The 21,613-nt window shown below is 44.5% G+C and overlaps 1 protein-coding gene across 1 annotated transcript in view; it reads right to left on the minus strand.

Annotated features, from left to right (window-relative positions):
• LOC135521392 (receptor-type tyrosine-protein phosphatase-like N) overlaps positions 1 to 21,613 on the minus strand; it is a 109,838-nt gene that overhangs the window by 60,477 nt on the left and 27,748 nt on the right. The window contains exons 3-5 of the mRNA XM_064947293.1: positions 19,072 to 19,182; positions 14,816 to 14,915; positions 13,656 to 13,839 (exon numbers count right to left, since the gene is read on the minus strand). Of these exons, the coding sequence (XP_064803365.1) occupies positions 13,656 to 13,839; positions 14,816 to 14,915; positions 19,072 to 19,182 (395 nt within the window). The remainder of the gene's footprint in view (positions 1 to 13,655; positions 13,840 to 14,815; positions 14,916 to 19,071; positions 19,183 to 21,613) is intronic.

Here is a 21,613-nt window from a genome sequence, read left to right on the forward strand (position 1 = left end):
ATGGTGCTGTTAGACAACATACTCAGTGTTACCTGGTGATATGGTGCTGATAGACAACATACTCAGAATGTTATCTGGTGATATGGTGCTGATAGACAACATACTCAGAATGTTACCTGGTGATGTGGTGCTGTTAGACAACATACTCAGAATGTTACCTGGTGATATGGTGCTGTTAGACAACATACTCAGTGTTACCTGGTGATATGGTGCTGATAGACAACATACTCAGAATGTTACCTGGTGATATGGTGCTGATAGACAACATACTCAGAATGTTACCTGGTGATATGGTGCTGATAGACAACATACTCAGAATGTTAGCTAGTGATATTGTGCTGCTAGTGATGGACAACATACTCAGAATGTTACCTGGTGATATGGTGCTGATAGACAACATACTCAGAATGTTACCTGGTGATATGGTGCTGATAGACAACATACTCAGAATGTTACCTGGTGATATGGTGCTGTTAGACAACATACTCAGTGTTACCTGGTGATATGGTGCTGATAGACAACATACTCAGAATGTTACCTGGTGATATGGTGCTGATAGACAACATACTCAGAATGTTACCTGGTGATATGGTGCTGATAGACAACATACTCAGAATGTTAGCTAGTGATATTGTGCTGCTAGTGATGGACAACATACTCAGAATGTTACCTGGTGATATGGTGCTGATAGACAACATACTCAGAATGTTACGTGGTGATATGGTGCTGATAGACAACATACTCAGAATGTTACCTGGTGATATGTTGCTGCTAGTGATAGACAACATACTGATATGGTGCAGAATGTTACCTGGACAACATACTCAGATATGGTGCTGCTAGTGATGGACAACATACTCAGAATGTTACCTGGTGATATGGTGCTGCTAGGCAACATACTCAGAATGTTACCTAGTGATATGGTGCTGATAGACAACATACTCAGAATGTTACCTGGTGATATGGTGCTGCTAGTGATGGGCAACATACTCAGAATGTTACCTGGTGATATGTTGCTGCTAGTGATAGACAACATACTCAGATGTTACCTGGTGATATGGTGCTGTTAGACAACATACTCAGAATATTAACTGGTGATTAACTATTAACTGGTGATATGGTGCTGTTAGACAACATACTTAGGTGATATGGTGCTGCTGTTACCTGGTGATGTGGTGCTGCTAGACAACATACTCAGAATGTTACCTGGTGATATGGTGCTGATAGACAACATACTCAGATTGTTACCTGGTGATATGGTGCTGATAGACAACATACTCAGAATGTTACCTGGTGATATGGTGCTGATAGACAACATACTCAGAATGTTACCTGGTGATATGGTGCTGATAGACAACATACTCAGAATGTTACCTAGTGATATGGTGCTGCTAGTGATGGACAACATACTCAGAATGTTACCTGGTGATATGGTGCTGCTAGACAACATACTCAGAATGTTACCTGGTGATATGGTGCTGTTAGTGATAGACAACATACTCAGAATGTTACCTGTTGATATGGTGCTGCTAGTGATAGACAACATACTCACAATGTTACCTGGTGATATGGTGCTGATAGAAAACATACTCAGAATGTTACCTGGTGATATGGTGCTGCTAGACAACATACTCAGAATGTTTCCTGGCGATATGGTGCTGCTAGTGATAGACAACATACTCAGATGTTACCTGGTGATATGGTGCTGATAGACAACACACTCACAATGTTACCTGGTGATATGGTGCCGCTAGACAACATACTCAGAATGTTACCTGGTGATATGGTGCTGCTAGACAACATACTCAGAATGTTACCTGGTGATGTGGTGCTGCTGGACAACATACTCAGAATGTTACCTGGTGATATGGTGCTGCTGATGCTAGTGATGGACAACATACTCAGAATGTTACCTGGTGATATGGTGCTGATAGTGATAGACAACATACTCAGAATGTTACCTGGTGATATGGTGCTGCTAGTGATGGACAACATACTCAGAATGTTACCTGGTGATACCTGGTGATATGGTGCTGCTAGACAACATACTCAGAATGTTACCTGGTGATATGGTGCTGTGATAGACAACATACTCAGAATGTTACCTGGTGATATGGTGCTGCTAGACAACATACTCAGAATGTTACCTGGTGATATGGTGCTGCTAGACAACATACTCAGAATGTTACCTACTCAGAATATTAACTGGTGATATGGTGCTGATATGGTGATAGACAACATACTCAGAATGTTAACTAGTGATATGGTGCTGATAGACAACATACTCAGAATGTTACATGGTGATATGGTGTTACCTGCTAGTGATAGACAACATACCTGGAATGTTACTCTGGTGATATGGTGCTGCTAGTGATAGACAACATACTCAGAATGTTACCTGGTTATATGGTGCTGCTAGTGATAGACAACATACTCAGAATGTTACCTGGTGATATGGTGCTGCTAGTGATAGACACCATACTCAGAATGATACCTGGTGATATGGTGCTGCTAGACAACACACTCAGAATGTTACCTGGTGATATGGTGCTGCTATTGATAGACAACATACTCAGAATGTTACCTGGTGATATGGTGCTGCAACATACTCAGAATGTTACCTGATATGACAACATACTCAGAATGTTACCTGGTGATATGGTGCTGCTAGACAACATACTCAGAATGTTACCTGGTGATATGGTGCTGCTATACTGATAGACAACATACAACTACTCAGAATGTTACCTGGTGATATGGTGCTGCTAGTGATAGACAACATACTCAGAATGTTACCTGGTGATATGGTGCTGCTATTGATAGACAACATACTCAGAATGTTACCTGGTGATATGGTGCTGCTAGTGATAGACAACATACTCAGAATGTTACCTAGTGATATGGTGCTGCTAGACAACACACTCAGAATGTTACCTGGTGATATGGTGCTGCTATTGATAGACAACATACTCAGAATGTTACCTGGTGATATGGTGCTGCTAGTGATAGACAACATACTCAGATTGTTACCTAGGGATATGGTGCTGATAGACAACATACTCAGCATGTTACCTGGTGATATGGTGCTGCTAGTGATAGACAACATACTCAGAATGTTACCTGGTGATATGGTGCTGCTAGTGATAGACATCATATAGAGACAGAATACAGACAGCGGAGTTTAAACCAAGTTTACATTATATACAACTAGTAAGGGAATACCCCCCTGAAATGGACAAAAATGAATGGGAAACCATTGGCATAGTGCAAACCATGTACACGATGGTCAATACCACCCAAATCGGCGTTGATTCATGCAAAATGTTTTGCAAATGCCATATGGCAATTGCCAGTTGTAACACTTCAAAAATCCAACAGGTGGCATGTGCGCTCCACCATGGTTTTTCATATAGGAAATGGACCCCAAGTCAACATCCAAAAGCCAAATTTTGAAAACATGAATTTTTTGTCAAAAACTTATCAACCCTTAAAAAAGTGCTTTCTGGACCGTTTTTCGAAATTCTTTCGCTTTCTTTGTCAATTACACATGTGTAAGAACTGTATGAATATACTTTTGTCCAATTTTATTATCATAATTTTTTTTTTTTTTTTTACTTGTGCATTAGGCATATGTTTTCTCCATTTGCAATATGATTTCATAGGAAGTCAGAAGTCAAAAGTCAATATTTGCAAAATTTCATAAAAAACTTCACACACCCCTAAAAAAGTGCTTTCTGGACCGTTTTTCAAAATTCTTTCGAATTTTGTGTCAATTACACACGTATAAGAACTGTATCAACATACTTTAGTCATATTTTATTATCATATTTTTTTTTTTTTTTTTACTTGTGCATTAGGCATATGTTTTCTCCATTTGGAATATGATTTCATAGGAAGTCAAAAGTCAAAAAAAGCTACATTTTATAAAAAACTTCACACACCCTTAAAAAGTGGCATATGCTTTGTGGGGGCCAAATGTCATAAGAAATTTGACATGTTCAAAAATCCTGCAGAAATGCAAAATTGACTGGCCTGATGAACTCGGGATGGCTGGGCAGTGATTCTGGTACCTCTCCATCGCTCGTTAGGGTTGATTTCAGAATATCACTTTTGGTGATGGTACCTCACTGTTAAAACATATTGCAAATGTTTTCTCACTTTTGCAAAGTCACTGAAAATTGTGCAGGAATGGAAAATTGACTGGCCAACTCGGGATGGCTGGGCAGTGATTCTGGTACCTCTCCATCACTCGTTAGGGTTGATTTCAGAATGTCACTTTTGGTGATGGTACCTCACTGTTAAAACATATTGCAAATGTTTTCTCACTTTTGCAAAGTCACTGAAAATTGTGCAGAAATGCAAAATTGACTGGCCTGATGAACTCGGGATGGCTGGGCAGTGATTCTGGTACCTCTCCATCGCTCGTTAGGGTTGATTTCAGAATGTCCATTTGTTGATGTTTTCTCACTCTTGCAAAGTCACTGTGCATTTGCAATATGGTTTACTGGGCATTCACCATCACGAATTTGTCATGCTATAAGAATTGTGCAGGAATGCCAAATTGACTGGCCCGATGAACTCGGGATGGCTGGGCAGTGATTCTGGTACCTCTCCATCGCTCGTTAGGGTTGATTTCAGAATGTCACTTTTGGTGATGGTACCTCACCGTTTAAACATATTGCAAATGGACAAGAGTCACCAGCAAGTCACCGTCCATCAGTCAATTTGATATCATTCTGACACCAAACTGATACAAACTGACACCAAACCCACTTTTCCCAACTCGTTTAGGAGCCAAGTATCACATACTTCAGAGCTGGCCCAAAATTCACAACGCCTTCGGTTCAAACCATAAAAAAAATAAAACACGTAGTTACGTTCTAGCTGCGGGTCCATTTCTTGTGTTATGTGTAGGCCTAGCTGAGGCGACCACGAATCCCAAGTTTCGGCTCGATAGGTCATTTGGTGTCCGAGTAAAACCCTAATTGGTGCTGAAAATCCACTTTTTTCAATTACTTGCTACGGGGTCCTTGAATGAGCTATCTGACAGAAACGTTGGGTTCTGTCTCTATGGGCCGAGACGGTCACAATGCACCTAGTCTTGTGACTCTGGGACATTTCTAAATGTCGCCATTTTCGTAATGGTCAAAATGAATTGAAGTCATTGCAAATGTACAAGGCTGTTTCTCGGTCCGAGAACCTTCTAGAGCGACGTAACTCACCACGCACTATCGACCTGAGGTCTAGAACAGGATTCTAAAGTTTCGGAACTCTAGGTCTGACGGTTCTTTAAAAAGTTCCAACAAGGTTAACTAATGCAGGGAGTGTATGTCTCTGCGCACCCCAATGGGTCCCTACTTCCAAGCTGTGTGTGTGTGTGTGATTTAGTTTTCCTTTGAAATTTTATGGGAAAAATGACTGATTTACAGTTCATGGGGGTTGCCTAATCACATATATGAAGTTTTGGAAAGATCTGATTTTTTTAACCCCTCGAAATAGCCCATGAGACACCAATTATGGCATTTCCGGTTGGCACAGGAAGCTATAACTCAACACACATCCTCATTGGGGTATTCTATTACAGAATCCTGAGTTTTAAGTCTTTACCATAAAAACTGACTGATGTACACAGGGTTGAATGCAGAGTCTGTTTCACCTTTGCTGGTGATGTACATCCAAATACATTTTGGGTGAATTTAACCACTTCCGGTTGCTCCAGGAAGCTTAGAATCGACACAGGTAGACCTCATAGTGGTCTGATGGACTGTCATAGAAGACAGGTTCATAAGGCATTCATAACCCACATAGGCCTCAGGTTGAATTTAGAGGAGCAGGCAATGTATTCCTATGGGGAGAGAAGTCAATGCAAACTGTTTTTATGTAAACACCTTCTTTTAACTGTGAAGGGTTAATGCCACACGGTCAAGGTTAGGCTTGCACAGATCGGGAGGACCTTAGGAACAGTCCTGTGTTTGAATTGTCCTTCTAAACCTAACGGTTCCGCCGCTGTCACCCAAAATCAAATGACATTGTGGTGCAGGCTTTATTTTGGGCCTACTTTTCTCATGGTCTCTGCGCTCAGACCGAGCGAGCTACGGTCAAGCGGGGCGCCTCGTTGAACTCGGCACAGTCTGGACACTATGGTGATGCCATATTTTGTGTTGATTTCAGAATGCCATTTTGGTGATGGTCCCTCTTCGCTTAAACATATTGCAAATTAACAAAGGTCAACTAGCAAGTCAGTGTCCATCAGTCAATTAGATGTCATTCTGACACCAAACTGATACCAATTGACACCAAACCCACTTTTTCCAACTCATTTAGAAGCCAACTATCACATATGTCAGAGCAGGCCCATAATTCACAGTGCCTTTAGTTTAAAACATAATAAAAATGTAAAACACATAGTTACGTTCTAGCTACGGGTCCAGTTCGGACATTATGTGTAGTCCTATGTGAGGCGACCCCGAATCCCGAGTTTCGGCTCGATAGGTCCTTCGGTGCCCGAGTAAAACCCTAATTGGTGCTGAAAATCCACTTTTTTTCCATGACTTGCTACGGGGTCCTTGAATGAGCTATCTGACAGAAACGTTGGGGTCCGTCTCTATGGGCCGAGCCGGTTTCAATGCACCTAGTCTTGTGTCTCTGAGACATTTCTAAATGTCGCCATTTTCGTAATGGTCAAAATGAATTGAAGTCATTGCAAATGTACGAGGCTGTTTCTCGGTCCGAGAACCTTCTAGAGCCACCTAACTCACCACGCACTATCGACCTGAGGTCTAGAACAGGTTTCTAAAGTTTCGGAACTCTAGGTCTGACGGTTCTTTTTTAGCTCGAACTAAACTAACTATTGGAGGCACTGTCAGTCTCTACGCACCCCAATACGTCATTCCTTCCAAGTTGTTTACCTGTGTGATTTAGTCTTCCTTTGATTTTTTATGGGAAAAATGACTGATTTACAGTTCATGGGGGTTGCCTAATCACACATTTGAAGTTTTGGACAGATCTGATTTTTTTAACCCTTCCAAACAGCCCCTGAGACACCAATTATGGCACTTCCGGTTGGCACAGGAAGCTATAAGTCAACACATATCCTCATTGGGGTATGCTTTTACAGAATCCTGAGTTTTAAGTCTTTACGTTAAGAATTGACTGATTTACATAGGGTTCAATGCACTATGTCTATCAAATTGCAGGCAGGGTATGGATATACACTTTTAGGGTGATTTTAAGCACTTCCGGTTGGTCCAGGAAGCTTAAAATCGACACAGGTAGACCTCATAGTGTCCTGACATTGTGGTGCAGGCTTCATTTTGGGCCTACTTTTCTAATGGTCGCTGCGCTTAGACCGAGCGAGCTACGGTCAAGTGGGATATCTCGTTGAACTCGGCACGGCCTTAGGATTATGTATATGCCATTGCCTGCTCTCTGTGTCTTTAAACACCACGCTTTGTCACTCCATCCTTGCTGTGTGTGTGTGTGAGAGCTTTTCTTTGACATCTGTTGGGAGAAATGACTGATTTTACAGTTCAGGAGGGTTGCCTAATCACACATATGAAGTTTTGAAAAGATCTGACCTTTTTAACCCTTGGATACAGCCACTATGACACCATTTAATGCACTTCCTGTTGGCACAGGAAGCTATAAATAAACTCATATCCTCATTGGGGTATGCCTTTACAGAATCCTGAGTTTTAAGTCTTTACGTTAAGAACTGAGTTATTTACGGAGGGTTTAGTGAGTGTGTGTTATTTCAGAAAATCATTGAAAATCACAGAAATCTCGCAGAGCTCCGCAGCACACTTTAAAAATATTCGTATGAACACCCTGCAACTGGATCTGTAACTGTTGAAAAAAAAACACCTATATTTGAACATCACAAATCTGTCATTGTACGATTTCTCTTAAATGACGATAGATAAATGGCAGATTTTTTTGTTATTGACACCGGAGGCTCCTTGACTTTGACGTGAAGTGAAAAAATAATTTCTCTATTTTCATTTTGGACCTTTAATCCCAGAAAAATGGCCATAACTCAAAAACCGTTGAGGCCTAGACGCCATCTTGTTCGGGGCCAACTGCCCATTATGCCAAACCTATGCTCACCAAGTTTCGGCTTCGAAATATTTTCAGTTTTCGAGATAAGGCCCGTCGTGATTCGTGATGTTTTGTCAAATTGCAGTATGATTGCTTATGCCCTCTTGTGGGATTTTCCGGGATAGCGGAAAAATGACCAAAATTTGATTATTATTTTATAAAACGAAAACCGAATGTCAGACAAAGTTCATTTGATGACTTCCCGGTAGGTCTGGCCCTGCCGCTCGGCTCGACGCCGTCCCCGAATTTTAAAAATGTTTTCGGACGTCTAGTAAGGGACGGTACATTTGCAATATGGACTTTTTCACTAACCATACAGAAAATGTCGAAATGTTCCCTTAATGTATGGTAGAGAAGGCACAGAGCCTCAAGGGAATGAATAGATATACAAATACAGTGGGTTTACGGTTGATATACAGTTTAGTATATGAATATACAGAACTAGTCAAAAGTTTGGACACACCTACTCATTCCAGAGTTATTTTTTATTTTTTTAAATAATTTTCTAAAATTGTTGAAAAAAGTATGAAATAACACATATGGAATCACGTAGTAACTAAAAATATATTTGAGATTTGAGATTCTTCAAAGTAGCCACCCTTTGCCTTGATGACAGCTTTGTGCACTGTTGGTATTCTCTCAACCATTTTCATGAGGTAGTCACCTGGAATGCATTTAAATTAACAGGTGTTTGTGGAAATTCTTTCCTTCTTAATATATTTGAGCCAATCTTTTGTGTTGTGACAAGATAGGGGTGTTATACAGAAGATAGCCCTATTTAGTAAATACCAAGTCCAATTTATGACAAGAACATCTCAAATAAGCAAAGAGAAACGACAGTCCATCATTACTTTAAGACATGAAGGTCAGTCAATCCGGAAAATTTCAAGAACTTTGAAAGTTTCTTAAAGTGCAGTCGCAAAAATCATCAAGCACTGTGATGAAACTGGGCTCTCATTAGGACCTCCACAGGAAATGAAGACCCAGAGTTACCTCTGCTGCAGAGAATAAGTTCATTAGAGTTACCAGCTGCAGAAATTGCAGCCCAAATAAATGCTTCACAGAGTTCAAGTACAGACCTAACTCAACATCAACTGTTCAGAGAAGACTAAGTGAATCAGGCCTTCATGGTTTTTAAGAAACCACTACTAAAGGACACCAATAATAAGAAGATGCTTGGACCAATGAAACATGAGCAATAGACATTAGACCGGTGGAAATCTGTCCTTTGGTCTGATGATCCAAATTTGAGACATCCGTTCTCGGCATGTGTGGTTCCCACTGTGAAGCACGGAGGAGGATGTGTGATGATGTGGGGGTGCTTTGCTTGGGTCCTGTAGGTCATTGGTGCATCCATTCCCAGCGGAGGTCTAAAAACAGCAAACAGCTCCAGATATTTGATGTGCAGCTCTGTGACACTGGGGGGTGCATCTGTCGTGATCACCTTGCTGGATGTAACTTGACTCATACGGATCCCCAGAGACAACAGGGTCCGTCCACCGATCTAGAGCCTGGAGACATGACGGGGACACCAGGAGACATGACGGGGACACCTGGAGACATGACGGGGACACCTGGAGACATGACGGGGACACCTGGAGACATGACGGGGACACCTGGAGAGACCGGTCCAGGTGGTGCAATTGCGTCCAATCTATATGCGGGGAGATTTTCGACTGAGTCTACCTCAAGTCCCAGAAACTGAATGCATTGAGATTGCATCAAACAGCTCTTCTCTTGATTCTCTTTGAAACCCAGAGACTGAACATGGGAAACCAGCATGGATGTGTGTACTACCACCTGCTCCTTCGACTCCGCTACCACCAGCCAATCGTCCATGTAGTCCAATATCTTCTACCCCAGACACTGCATAGCTGTCAAGTCCACCTCCACAAGTTTGGTGAAAATGCGAAGCAAGAGGGACAGCCCAAAAGGGAGGACCAGAAATCGTACGCTGCAGTCTCAAAATGGAACCTCAGGAATGTTCTGTTATGGGGAGGGGGATATACAGTATGGCCCCGTGAAAGTATGCATTTTTCAAGACGACGGAGGTGAACCAATCGCACGGGCTGTAACAACCGGCTATTCATGAGATGGACCAGGGGAACCAAAATCACTGGGCCTCTGACTGCTCTTGTGGATAAGACAAGCCACATGGGGGTGGACCCAGAATTCTCAGCTTCCTAAAACTGTCTCGGAGGCCTCTGTCTGCAGACACTCTAGAAGATGAGGCTGCAGCAGCAGCAAGGACGCGCAGCACTGATGAAAGAAGAAACGCAGCACTGAGTAAAGAGGACACGCAGCACTGAGTAAAGAGGACACGCAGCACTGAGTCTCGGAGGACACTGCAGCACTGAGTAAAGAGGACACGCAGTCTGAGTAAAGAGGACACAGCACTGAGTAAAGAGGACACGCAGCACTGGATGCAGCACTGAGTAAAGAGGACCAATTTTAGACAGCTTGAGTCCTCAACTGAGTAAAAGGACACCAGCACTGTTTGCCAGCACTGAGTCACGCAGCACTGAGTAAAGAGACACACAGCACTGAGTAAAGCAGGACACGCAGACTGAATAAAGAAGAAACGCAGCAATGAGTAAAGAGGACACAGTAAAGTGCCATCTGAAAAGAGGGACACGCACTGCACTGAGAAAGAGGACACCAGCACTGAGTAAAGAGGACTTGCAGCACTGAGTAAAGCACTGAGTAAAGAGGACACGCAGCACTGAGTAAAGAGGAACTTAGTAAAGAAGACACGCAGCACTGAGTAAAGAGGACACGCAGCACTGAGTAAAGAGGACACGCAGCACTGAGTAAAGAAGGACACGCAGCACTGAGTAAAGAGGACACGCAGCACTGAGTAAAGAGGACACGCAGCACTGAGTAAAGAGGACACGCAGCACTGAGTAAAGAGGACACGCAGCACTGAGTAAAGAGGACACGCAGCACTGAGTAAAGAGGACACGCAGCACTGAGTAAAGAAGACACGCAGCACTGAGTAAACCTGAGGAAAGCAGCAGCACTGAGGAAGAAACGTGGACACTGAGTAGAGGACACGCAGCACTGATGAAAGAGGACACGCCTGAGCCACTGAGTAAAGCACGCAGCACTGAGTAAAGAGAACTGAAAAGAGGACACGCAGCACTGAGTAAAGAGGACACGCGAAAGAGGACAGCACACTGATGAAAAGGAAGCAATGAAAGAGGACAGCACTGAGAAAAAGAGGACACGCAGCACTGAGTAAAGAGGACACGCAGCACTGAGTAAAGAGGACACGCAGCACTGAGTAAAGAGGACACGCAGCACTGACCACGCAGCACTGAGAGGACACGCAGCACTGAGAGCACTAAAGCAGCACTGATGAAAGAGGACACGCAGCACTGAGTAAAGAGGACACGCAGCACTGAGTAAAGAGGACACGCAGTTGCCAGGTCAGCCAACAGCTCAGTCTGGTAAACCTGCAGCTTTGCGACTGTAGGTTCATGGACCGGGCTGCCACACCCCTGGGCCCGGTACACCTTGTCAAGATGCTCCCCCTCGAAAAATGACAGCTTATTCGGGAGTGACGGGTGACAAACCATCGCTTTGTCAACACGATGTATACAAGCAATTGTTACAGCAACAGGAAAATAGCTTCTAGTGCTTTGTCCAGATACTGGTGGACTCAACTAACAAAAGAATGGATGATCTGACCAGAACAGTTTGCAGTTCTCCCCCGGAGAATGTGGACGTCATGAAAGAGACAGACTTACAGCAAGATGACAAACTGTAAGTCCATTCGAGATGACATCAGCACTGTCTGTGAATCATTACTACAGATGACTAGGAAAAAAATACTATCTCGACGGAGAATCCAGGAGGAACAACGTTGTTGTGGATGGCATACCAGAGTTTCCACCTGGATGGAGGCTGAAGAGAAAGTGAGAACAATTATCAGTGAAAAAAAGCTGTAGATGGAACATAGGCAGATTGAGGTGGAGCTCGCTGTAACGAGCCCAGGTGACAGTCATGTAACATGTGACAGTAATGTGACAGTCGCTGTAACGAGCCCAGGTGACAGTCATGTTTATTTTTTTCCTAGCCACCGTGCTTCTACACCTGCATTACTTGCTGTTTGGGGTTTTAGGCTGGGTTTCTGTACAGCACTTTGAGACATCAGCTGATGTACGAAGGGCTTTATAAATTCATTTGATTTGATTCGATTTAGTGGTGAAGTTCCTTCAAGGACAAGACGGCTGTTCTGGAGAGAGCCAAGAACTTGAGAGGAACCAGAGGCGGAAAAAAACTTATGGACGCTACCAGAAAGCCTCTATGGTGTCATTGCTTACATCCCCTACGATAAGCTCATTGTCCACCACGGGAGGTTGGGCTCGTGGTAATGGCTGGAGCAGAATAGGTGGATTGGTATCAAATATATCAAGCACATGCTTTCCGACTGTTTGATTCCATTCCATTTGCTCCGTTCTGGACATTATTATGAGCCATCCTCCCTTCAGCAGCCTCCTGTGTTGTCCACCCTCCTTCCAGAAAGCCTGGGAGGAGCCGAGAGAACCCAAGAGAACTCTCCTCGGTTATCGTCACAGCCGTGTATATCTCCCTGCTTCCGGGTCAGCAGCTCCAGTCCGCACACACACACACACACACACACACACACACACACACACACACACACACACACACACACACACACACACACACACACACACACACCTTATTGACTGAATATTAGCTCAACAATGTTTTTAATTGTATTTAGTTTTTTCTCCATGTCTCTGATAAGCTACACAGGAAAGGGCTAAGAATTGGCCACATGTAGCAAAATAACGTTAACTTAAGAAACTAAAACAGGAAGCGCTCGTTCTTAGGTTATCCAACGCTGGTCTGACCAATCGGATTCCACGCTTCAAGATTGCTTCGATCATATGCCACACCTGTCAGGTGGATGGATTATCTTGGCAAAGGAGAAATGCTCACTAACAGGGATGTAAAATTAGTTTTTTTTACTGGCCTGTAGGAAAATTCTGTGATTTTTTTTATTTCAGCACACGAAACATGGGACCAATACTTTACGTGTTGCGTTTATATTCTTTTGTTCGGTATAAACTTTAACACACAACATGCAGAAGGATGAGCATGCCCTTCCTTACGTGGGACAGTTCAGTTGGAATGAAGCCTCATACATGTTTTTGTTCTAAATGTTTGTTTAAGAAATGTGCGACATGTTCGGTTTATAGGTCCAGGCGAAGAGCAGGGAGAATTGAAGGGAGGAATTCATGCCTCGAGTTCATCACCTGTAGAAGGCGGGGCTTTAAGTGAGGTACCTCGAGTTTATCACCCGTAGAAGGTGGGGCTTCAAGTGAAGTACCTCGAGTTTATCACCTGTGTTCATTGGCCTTGTCAGGCGTGATTCTATTGTTCTTCAGTAGAGGGTGCTTGTGCGTAAACTCGCAATAGTTGTATTGTACAGAGTTTACCGAAAGGGGACAAATTATCTTTACAATCTAAAGTTTGTTGTGTGTCTGAGTGTCTGTGTTAACATGCATGGCTGTAGCCTACAGTACCTGTTGGTAGGTAAAGGGGTCCATGGGAGATGTCTGCATGCGGAGGGGGGGCTGGAGATGGTCTATTATCAAGTGGTCCTGGTGGCTGTCAACCTGACTGGGATATCCTCCCTGACTGGAGGAGCTGCTGGGGTATCCTCCCTGACTGGAGGAGCTGCTGGGGTATCCTCCCTGACTGGAGGAGCTGCTGGGGTATCCTCCCTGCTTAGAGGAGCTGCTGGGGTATCCTCCCTGCTTAGAGGAGCTGCTGGGATATCCTCCCTTCTTAGAGGAGCTGCTGGGGTATCCTCCCTGACTGGAGGAGCTGATGGGGTATCCTCCCTGACTGGAGGAGCTGTTGGGGTATCCTCCCTTCTTAGAGGAGCTGCTGGTGTATCCTCCCTTCTTAGAGGAGCTGCTGGTGTATCCTCCCTGACTGGAGGAGCTGCTGGGGTATCCTCCCTTCTTAGAGGAGCTGCTGGTGTATCCTCCCTGACTGGAGGAGCTGCTGGGGTATCCTCCCTTCTTAGAGGAGCTGCTGGGGTATCCTCCCTGCTTAGAGGAGCTGCTGGGATAACCTCCCTTCTTAGAGGAGCTGCTGGGGTATCCTCCCTGACTGGAGGAGCTGCTGGGGTATCCTCCCTGACTGGAGGAGCTGCTGGGGTATCCTCCCTTCTTAGAGGAGCTGCTGGGGTATCCTCCCTGACTGGAGGAGCTGCTGGGGTATCCTCCCTGCTTAGAGGAGCTGCTGGTGTGTGCTCTCTGAGTGGAGGAGCTCTGCTTGGTTCTGGTAGGGAGTACAAGCCAAGGGGGAGAGTTTAGCAGATCAGAGAGAGTCATTCAACAAAGTGCTCAAAATAGGAGTGCGGATATAGGATCAGCTTCGCTTTCGAGGTCATAGTTAATCAAACGTTATACAGACATGGGGGACCTGTTCCTAGTCTGAGCCACTTTTTGAATACCTGAAAATAGTGCTGCTTCCGTCTACTACACAGAGGTCTATAAGATACACACGACTGGCTCATCTAGAGAAAACGCTCACTGGTCTATATCAACTTTCAGTTCCTGTAAGCATCTTTACATTCAACAGCTACACAGAGACAAAATACTACTGGATAGACCAGCTGGGAGAAGCTCTAGAGGTCAACTTTACATTCTCTCAAATCTATTAGTATCCTTACTGTGAAAAGGAAGAGGCCTTTAGGGACTGCGTGCTGTGAGGAACTCTGCTCAGCTCTTTGGCAACAACGTACTGGGTAATGTCATCCTGCCAGGACAGACCTACAATTGGACAATTGGGATAAAGAATAGTTGCTTAGGTAATTCATATTTTTAGGAACATGTTGAATCAATGTTGTATTTGAACATGAGTCGATTTTTGAGTCGATTTTTGGTTAAATCGGCTAAAAAGTAATCGTAAAACACAGGGGGCTCTATTTTCTGGTGCAAAGGAGGCGCAAGGGTCAAACGCACGTTAGTTTGCAATTTGGTCAAGTAATACTGGCGCACTGGCATTTTCCTGCCTTAACGCTAAGTTCAACATAATATCCCAGCCGTATTAACGCCAGGTTTGGTAATTCAACTACATTTCCCATCAGCTCACTTGCGCTGAGGTGGGAAGCTTGGCAGTATATGAGGTGTGTCCTTAAAAACAAGCGTAAAAGCGACAATTTAATGGAGAGCTAATGGGACGTTTTAATACCCACAAAAAAAGCAGCACTTAGCAGTAACACGGTTGACAATGACGTGTATTTAGAGGGCGAAAGCCCAGTGTATTTAGAGAGCGAAAGCCCAGTGTATTTAGAGAGCGAAAGCCCAGTGTATTTAGAGAGCGAAAGCCCAGTGTATTTAGAGAGCGAAAGCCCAGTGTATTTAGAGAGCGAAAGCCCAGTGTATTTAGAGAGCGAAAGCCCAGTGTATTTGGAGAGCGAAAGCCCAGTGTATTTAGAGAGCGAAAGCCCAGTGTATTTGGAGAGCAGTGTATTTGGAGGCGAAAAGCCCAGTGTATTTAGAGAGCGAAAGCCCAGTGTATTTGGAGAGCGAAAGCCCAGTGTATTTGGAGATCGAAAGCCCAGTGTATTTAGAACGAAAGCCCAGTGTATTTAGAGAGCGAAAGCCCAGTGTATTTAGAGAGCGAAAGCCCAGTGTATTTAAAGTGTATTTAGCAAAGCCCAGTGTATTTAGAGGCGAAAGCCCAGTGTATTTAGAGAGCGAAAGCCCAGTGTATTTAGAGAGCGAAAGCCCAGTGTATTTAGAGATTTGCGAAAGCCCAGTGTATTTAGAGAGCGAAAGCCCAGTGTATTTAAGATAAAGCCCAGTGTATTTAGAGAGCGAAAGCCCAGTGTATTTAGAGACATTTCCCATCAGCTCAGTGTATTTAGAGCGAAAGCCCAGTGTATTTAGAGGCGAAAGCCCAGTGTATTTAGAGAGCGAAAGCCCAGTGTATTTAAGAGCGAAAGCCCAGTGTATTTAGAGAGCGAAAGCCCAGTGTATTTAGATGAAAGCCCAGTGTATTTAGAGACGAAAGCCCAGTGTATTTAAGAGCGAAAGCCCAGTGTATTTAGAGAGCGAAAGCCCAGTGTATTTAGAGAGCGAAAGCCCAGTGTATTTAGAGAGCGAAAGCCCAGTGTATTTAGAGAGCGAAAGCCCAGTGTATTTAGAGAGCGAAAGCCCAGTGTATTTAGAGAGCGAAAGCCCAGTGTATTTAGAGAGCGAAAGCCCAGTGTATTTAGAGAGCGAAAGCCCAGTGTATTTAGAGAGCGAAAGCCCAGTGTATTTAGAGAGCGAAAGCCCAGTGTATTTAGAGAGCGAAAGCCCAGTGTATTTAGAGAGCGAAAGCCCAGTGTATTTAGAGAGCGAAAGCCCAGTGTATTTAGAGAGCGAAAGCCCAGTGTATTTAGAGAGCGAAAGCCCAGTGTATTTAGAGAGCGAAAGCCCAGTGTATTTAGAGAGCGAAAGCCCAGTGTATTTAGAGAGCGAAAGCCCAGTGTATTTAGAGAGCGAAAGCCCAGTGTATTTAGAGAGCGAAAGCCCAGTGTATTTAGAGAGCGAAAGCCCAGTGTATTTAGAGAGCGAAAGCCCAGTGTATTTAGAGAGCGAAAGCCCAGTGTATTTAGAGAGCGAAAGCCCAGTGTATTTAGAGAGCGAAAGCCCAGTGTATTTGGAGAGCGAAAGCCCAGTGTATTTGGAGAGCGAAAGCCCAGTGTATTTAGAGAGCGAAAGCCCAGTGTATTTAGAGAGCGAAAGCCCAGTGTATTTAGAGAGCGAAAGCCCAGTGTATTTAGAGAGCGAAGCCCAGTGTATTTAGAGAGCGAAAGCCCAGTGTATTTAGAGAGCGAAAGCCCAGTGTATTTAGAGAGCGAAAGCCCAGTGTATTTAGAGAGCGAAAGCCCAGTGTATTTAGAGAGCGAAAGCCCAGTGTATTTAGAGAGCGAAAGCCCAGTGTATTTAGAGAGCGAAAGCCCAGTGTATTTAGAGAGCGAAAGCCCAGTGTATTTAGAGAGCGAAAGCCCAGTGTATTTAGAGAGCGAAAGCCCAGTGTATTTAGAGAGCGAAAGCCCAGTGTATTTAGAGAGCGAAAGCCCAGTGTATTTAGAGAGCGAAAGCCCAGTGTATTTAGAGAGCGAAAGCCCAGTGTATTTAGAGAGCGAAAGCCCAGTGTATTTAGAGAGCGAAAGCCCAGTGTATTTAGAGAGTGCAAGCCCAGTGTATTTAGAGTGCAAGCCCAGTGTATTTAGAGAGCGAAAGCCCAGTGTATTTAGAGAGCGAAAGCCCAGTGTATTTAGAGAGCGAAAGCCCAGTGTATTTAGAGAGCGAAAGCCCAGCCTTTCCTGCCATGACGCACAGTTCCCATGGAAGGAGAATTTCCTATTTAGAAACATTAAAAAACAAATGGGTCCCCCCCATCCCCCCATTGAATTAAAAACCAAGCATAGCCTACCCACCCTTTAATCAATGCTGGTTTAGAAGCATTGCATAGTTGCGTACTTCTTCCCTGGCCATTAGCCAAGTAGCCTATGAATAAAAGGGTTTTAATTAGTCAACTAAGATTGCTTTGGATTGTTTCCTTTTTTAATTCATTAATTTAAAAAGGCAAGTCAGTTAAGAACAAATTCTTATTTACAATGACTGCCTACCGCGGCCAAACGGCCAATGACTGCCTACCGCGGCCAAATGGCCAATGACTGCCTACCGCGGCCAAACGGCCAATGACTGCCTACCGCGGCCAAATGGCCAATGACTGCTTACCGCGGCCAAACGGCCAATGACTGCCTACCGCGGCCAAACACTCAAAGACACGCTTCAAACTATTCAGTATAATGCCAAATCTACGGCAGATAAAAAATAAATCATCTGCCTCACAACAGTACATTAGACAGGAGCCCAGTACTTTGTACAGATGTGTGAATGTTATGCTCTGGGCAAAGGCTAATATAATGAAGGCTGGTTCAGCAATACATTGTTTCTTTTTTATCCTGGCCTTGCAAAGCTGACAATATTTTATTTTAGGAAAGGTGCGACACTTAAAGACACGTAGTCTAGGTTCGGCTAGGCTCAGCTCAGCTCGCCTAGGCTAGAGGTTTGGCTACGCTAGGATAGGCTCGGCTAGGCTAGGCTAGGCTTGGTTCGGGGTGACTAGGTTCGGCTATGCTAGGTTCGGCTCGGCTAGGCTAGGCTAGGCTTGGTTCGGGGTGACTAGGTTCGGCTATGCTAGGTTCGGCTCGGCTAGGCTAGGTTCGAGCCGGTGAGGTTTGGCTACGCTAGGATAGGCTCGGCTCGGCTAGGCTAGGCTTGGTTCGGGGTGACTAGGTTCGGCTATGCTAGGTTCGGCTCGGCTAGGCTCGGCTAAGCTCGGCTAGGCTCGGCTAAGCTCGGCTAGACTAGGTTCGGCTAGGCTATGTTCGGCTATGCTAAGTTCGGCTATGCTAGGTTCGGCAAGGTTTGGCTAGGCTCGGCTCGGCTCATTGAAGCCAATTACAACAATGTTGGCTATTGAGCAAACACTGGATGTTTTTTTAAAAACTTTTGCTAACACTTGTTACTGTAGCCTATGCTATTTAATAAACTGTAATATCAATCCACAATCGACCAGGACGAAAATATTTCGTGCACACCAAATTGGAGTTGATGACAACTCAAAGACCATCAATAACCTACAGAAGTGGAGGCAAACATGCAGCAGTAAGACAATGGGTGTGTTGATTGGCCAAGGCCTCGTCACAACAACAATTTGTTTATAAATCAAAACCCAGCCCCCTTGTACCACCGCCAGCTATTGGGCCTCATAATTATGAGTAAATGAGAAAATAACACAAATATTTGTGACCCGGACCTAGAGCTAAGATTTACCTTCTTTTCGTTGTTGTTGTTGGTTTGTTTAAAATAGAGCCCCTAGATTTCAACCACATGCAGTGGTTGTGTCAAGCTGTTGACTTACCCTGTAGCATGAGCTGCTTGAGGACTTCCTGCATCCTCTTCAAAACAGGAAATGACACCTGGTACTGCACCTGGTCCTGCTTAGAGGTACGGCACTGCCCAAAGAGACCGTCTGTAACACACGGCAGAACACATCAACACACAACACACACTGTCTTCAACACACACACACACACACACACACACACACACACACACACACACACACACACACACACACACACACACACACACACACTGTCTTCAACACACACACACACACACACACACACACACACACACACACACACACACACACACACACACACACACACACACACACACACACACACACACACACACACACACACACACACACACACACACACACACACGGAAAACACACTTTTACATCCCACAAAAACAGAGCATACAGGCAACACAATAAGTAACCAAGGCAACCAGACATGAAGTTAATAAATTCAAATCAAACCAAAGTTTATTTGTCACGTGCTCCGAATACAGTGAAACAGGCTCTAACCAATGTGTGGGAAAAGGTGTGTGTAAGTAAGTAAAGAAATAAAACAAAAAGTAAAAAGACATTTGAAAAAAAAAGAGTAGCAATACAGACACTGGTTGGTCGGGACAATTTAGGTGAATGTATAGTTAAAGGTACTATGCGTATAAGATAAACAGAGAGTAGCAGCAGCATAAAAGAGGGAGTGGGGGTGGGGGGTCGAGGGGGGGGCACACAATGCAAATAGTCCGGGTGACCATTTGGTTACCTGTTCAGGAGTCTTATGGCTTGAGGGTAAAAACTGTTGAGAAGCCTTTTTGTCCTTGACTTAGCACTCCGGTACCGCTTGAAAATAAAGCCATTCTTGTGATTATTGTGACTTTGCCATTGTAATTGTTTGTAAACTTGTATAGTCAAATTAATCTATGATCGTATGCTATCCATTTGTTTGTATGCTGTTCTTTGTATGCCATTTTAATATTTGATTATTAACCAATGATATTAGGCCACTCTTGGCCATGATTACAGACACCTGTGTCCTTTGACACTATATAAACGAGTCATCCCGCAGTGTTTGTGATTATACCCTGATGAAGACAGCTTGGCTGTCGAAACGTTGGTATTAATTTTTTTGCATCTGAGCTCCTATAGTGTGCGGCTCTCTTTTATCTTCAAGTTTCTACTCCGCTAGCCAGCACCTCGTCTTAATAGGTGTGCGTTTCTTTTTCTTCTAGATCACTCCGGTACCGCTTGCCATGCGGTAGCAGAGAGAACAGTCTATGACTGGGGTGGCTGGGGTCTTTGACCATTTTTAGTGCCTTACTCTGACACCGCCTGGTGTAGAGGTCCTGGATGGCAGGCAGCCAGTGATGTACTGGGCCGTACACACTACTCAGAAGTGCCTTGCGGTCAGAGGCCTAGCAATTGCTGTACCAGGCAGTGATGCAACCGGTCAGGATGCTCTTGATGTTGCAGCTGTAGAACCTTTTGAGGATCTCAGGACCCATGCCAAATCTTTTTAGTTTCCTGAGGGGGAATAGGCTTTTTTGTGCGCTCTTCACGACTGTCTTGATGTGTTTGGACCAATCTAGTTGTTGTTGATGTGGACACCAAGGAACTTGAAGCTCTCAACCTGCTCCTCTGCAGCCCCGTCGATGAGAATGGGGGACGTGCTCAGTGCTCGGTGCACCTTTTCCTGTAGTCCACAATCATCTCCTTAATCTTGGTTACGTTGAGGGATAGGTTGTTATTCTGGCACCACCCGACCAGGTCTCTGACCTCCTCCCTATAGGCTGTCTCCTCGTTGTCGGTGATCAGGCCTACCACTGTTGTGTCGTCAGCAAACTTAATGATGGTGTTGGAGTCGTGCCTGGCCATGCAGTCGTGGGTGAACAGGGAGTACAGGAGGGGACTGAGCACGCACCCCTGGGGAGCTCTGGGGAGCTCCAGTGTTGAGGACCAGTGTGGCCTGTCAGGAAGTCCAGCATCCAGTTGCAGAGGGAGGTGTTTAGTCCCAGGATCCTTAGCTTGGTGATGAGCTTTGAGGGTACTATGGTGTTGAACGCTGAGCTGTAGTCAATGAATAGCATTCTCACATAGGTGTTCCTTTTGTCCAGGTGGGAAAGGGCAGTGTGGAGTCCAATAGAGATCGCATCATCTATGGATCTGTTTGGGTGCTATGCAAATTGGAGTGGGTCTAGGGTTTCTGGGATAATGGTGTTGATGTGAGCCATTACCAGCCTTTCAAAGCACTTCATGGCTAAGGACGTGAGTGCTATGGGTCTGTAGTCATTTAGACAGGTCGCCTTTGTGTTCTTGGGCACAGGGACTATGGTGGTCTGCTTGAAGCTTGTTGTTATTACAGACTCAATCAGGGACATGTTGAAAATGTCAGTGAAGACACCTGCCAGTTGGTCAGCACACGTCCTGGTAATCCGTCTGGCCCCGCAGCCTTGTGTATGTTGACCTGTTTTAAGGTATTACTCACGTCGGCTACGGAGAGCGTGATCACACAGTCGTCCGGAACAGCTGATGCTCTCATGCATGC

This window comes from Oncorhynchus masou, chromosome 29, assembly GCF_036934945.1.
Source record: "Oncorhynchus masou masou isolate Uvic2021 chromosome 29, UVic_Omas_1.1, whole genome shotgun sequence".
In the NCBI taxonomy this organism is placed as follows: Eukaryota; Metazoa; Chordata; class Actinopteri; order Salmoniformes; family Salmonidae; genus Oncorhynchus; species Oncorhynchus masou.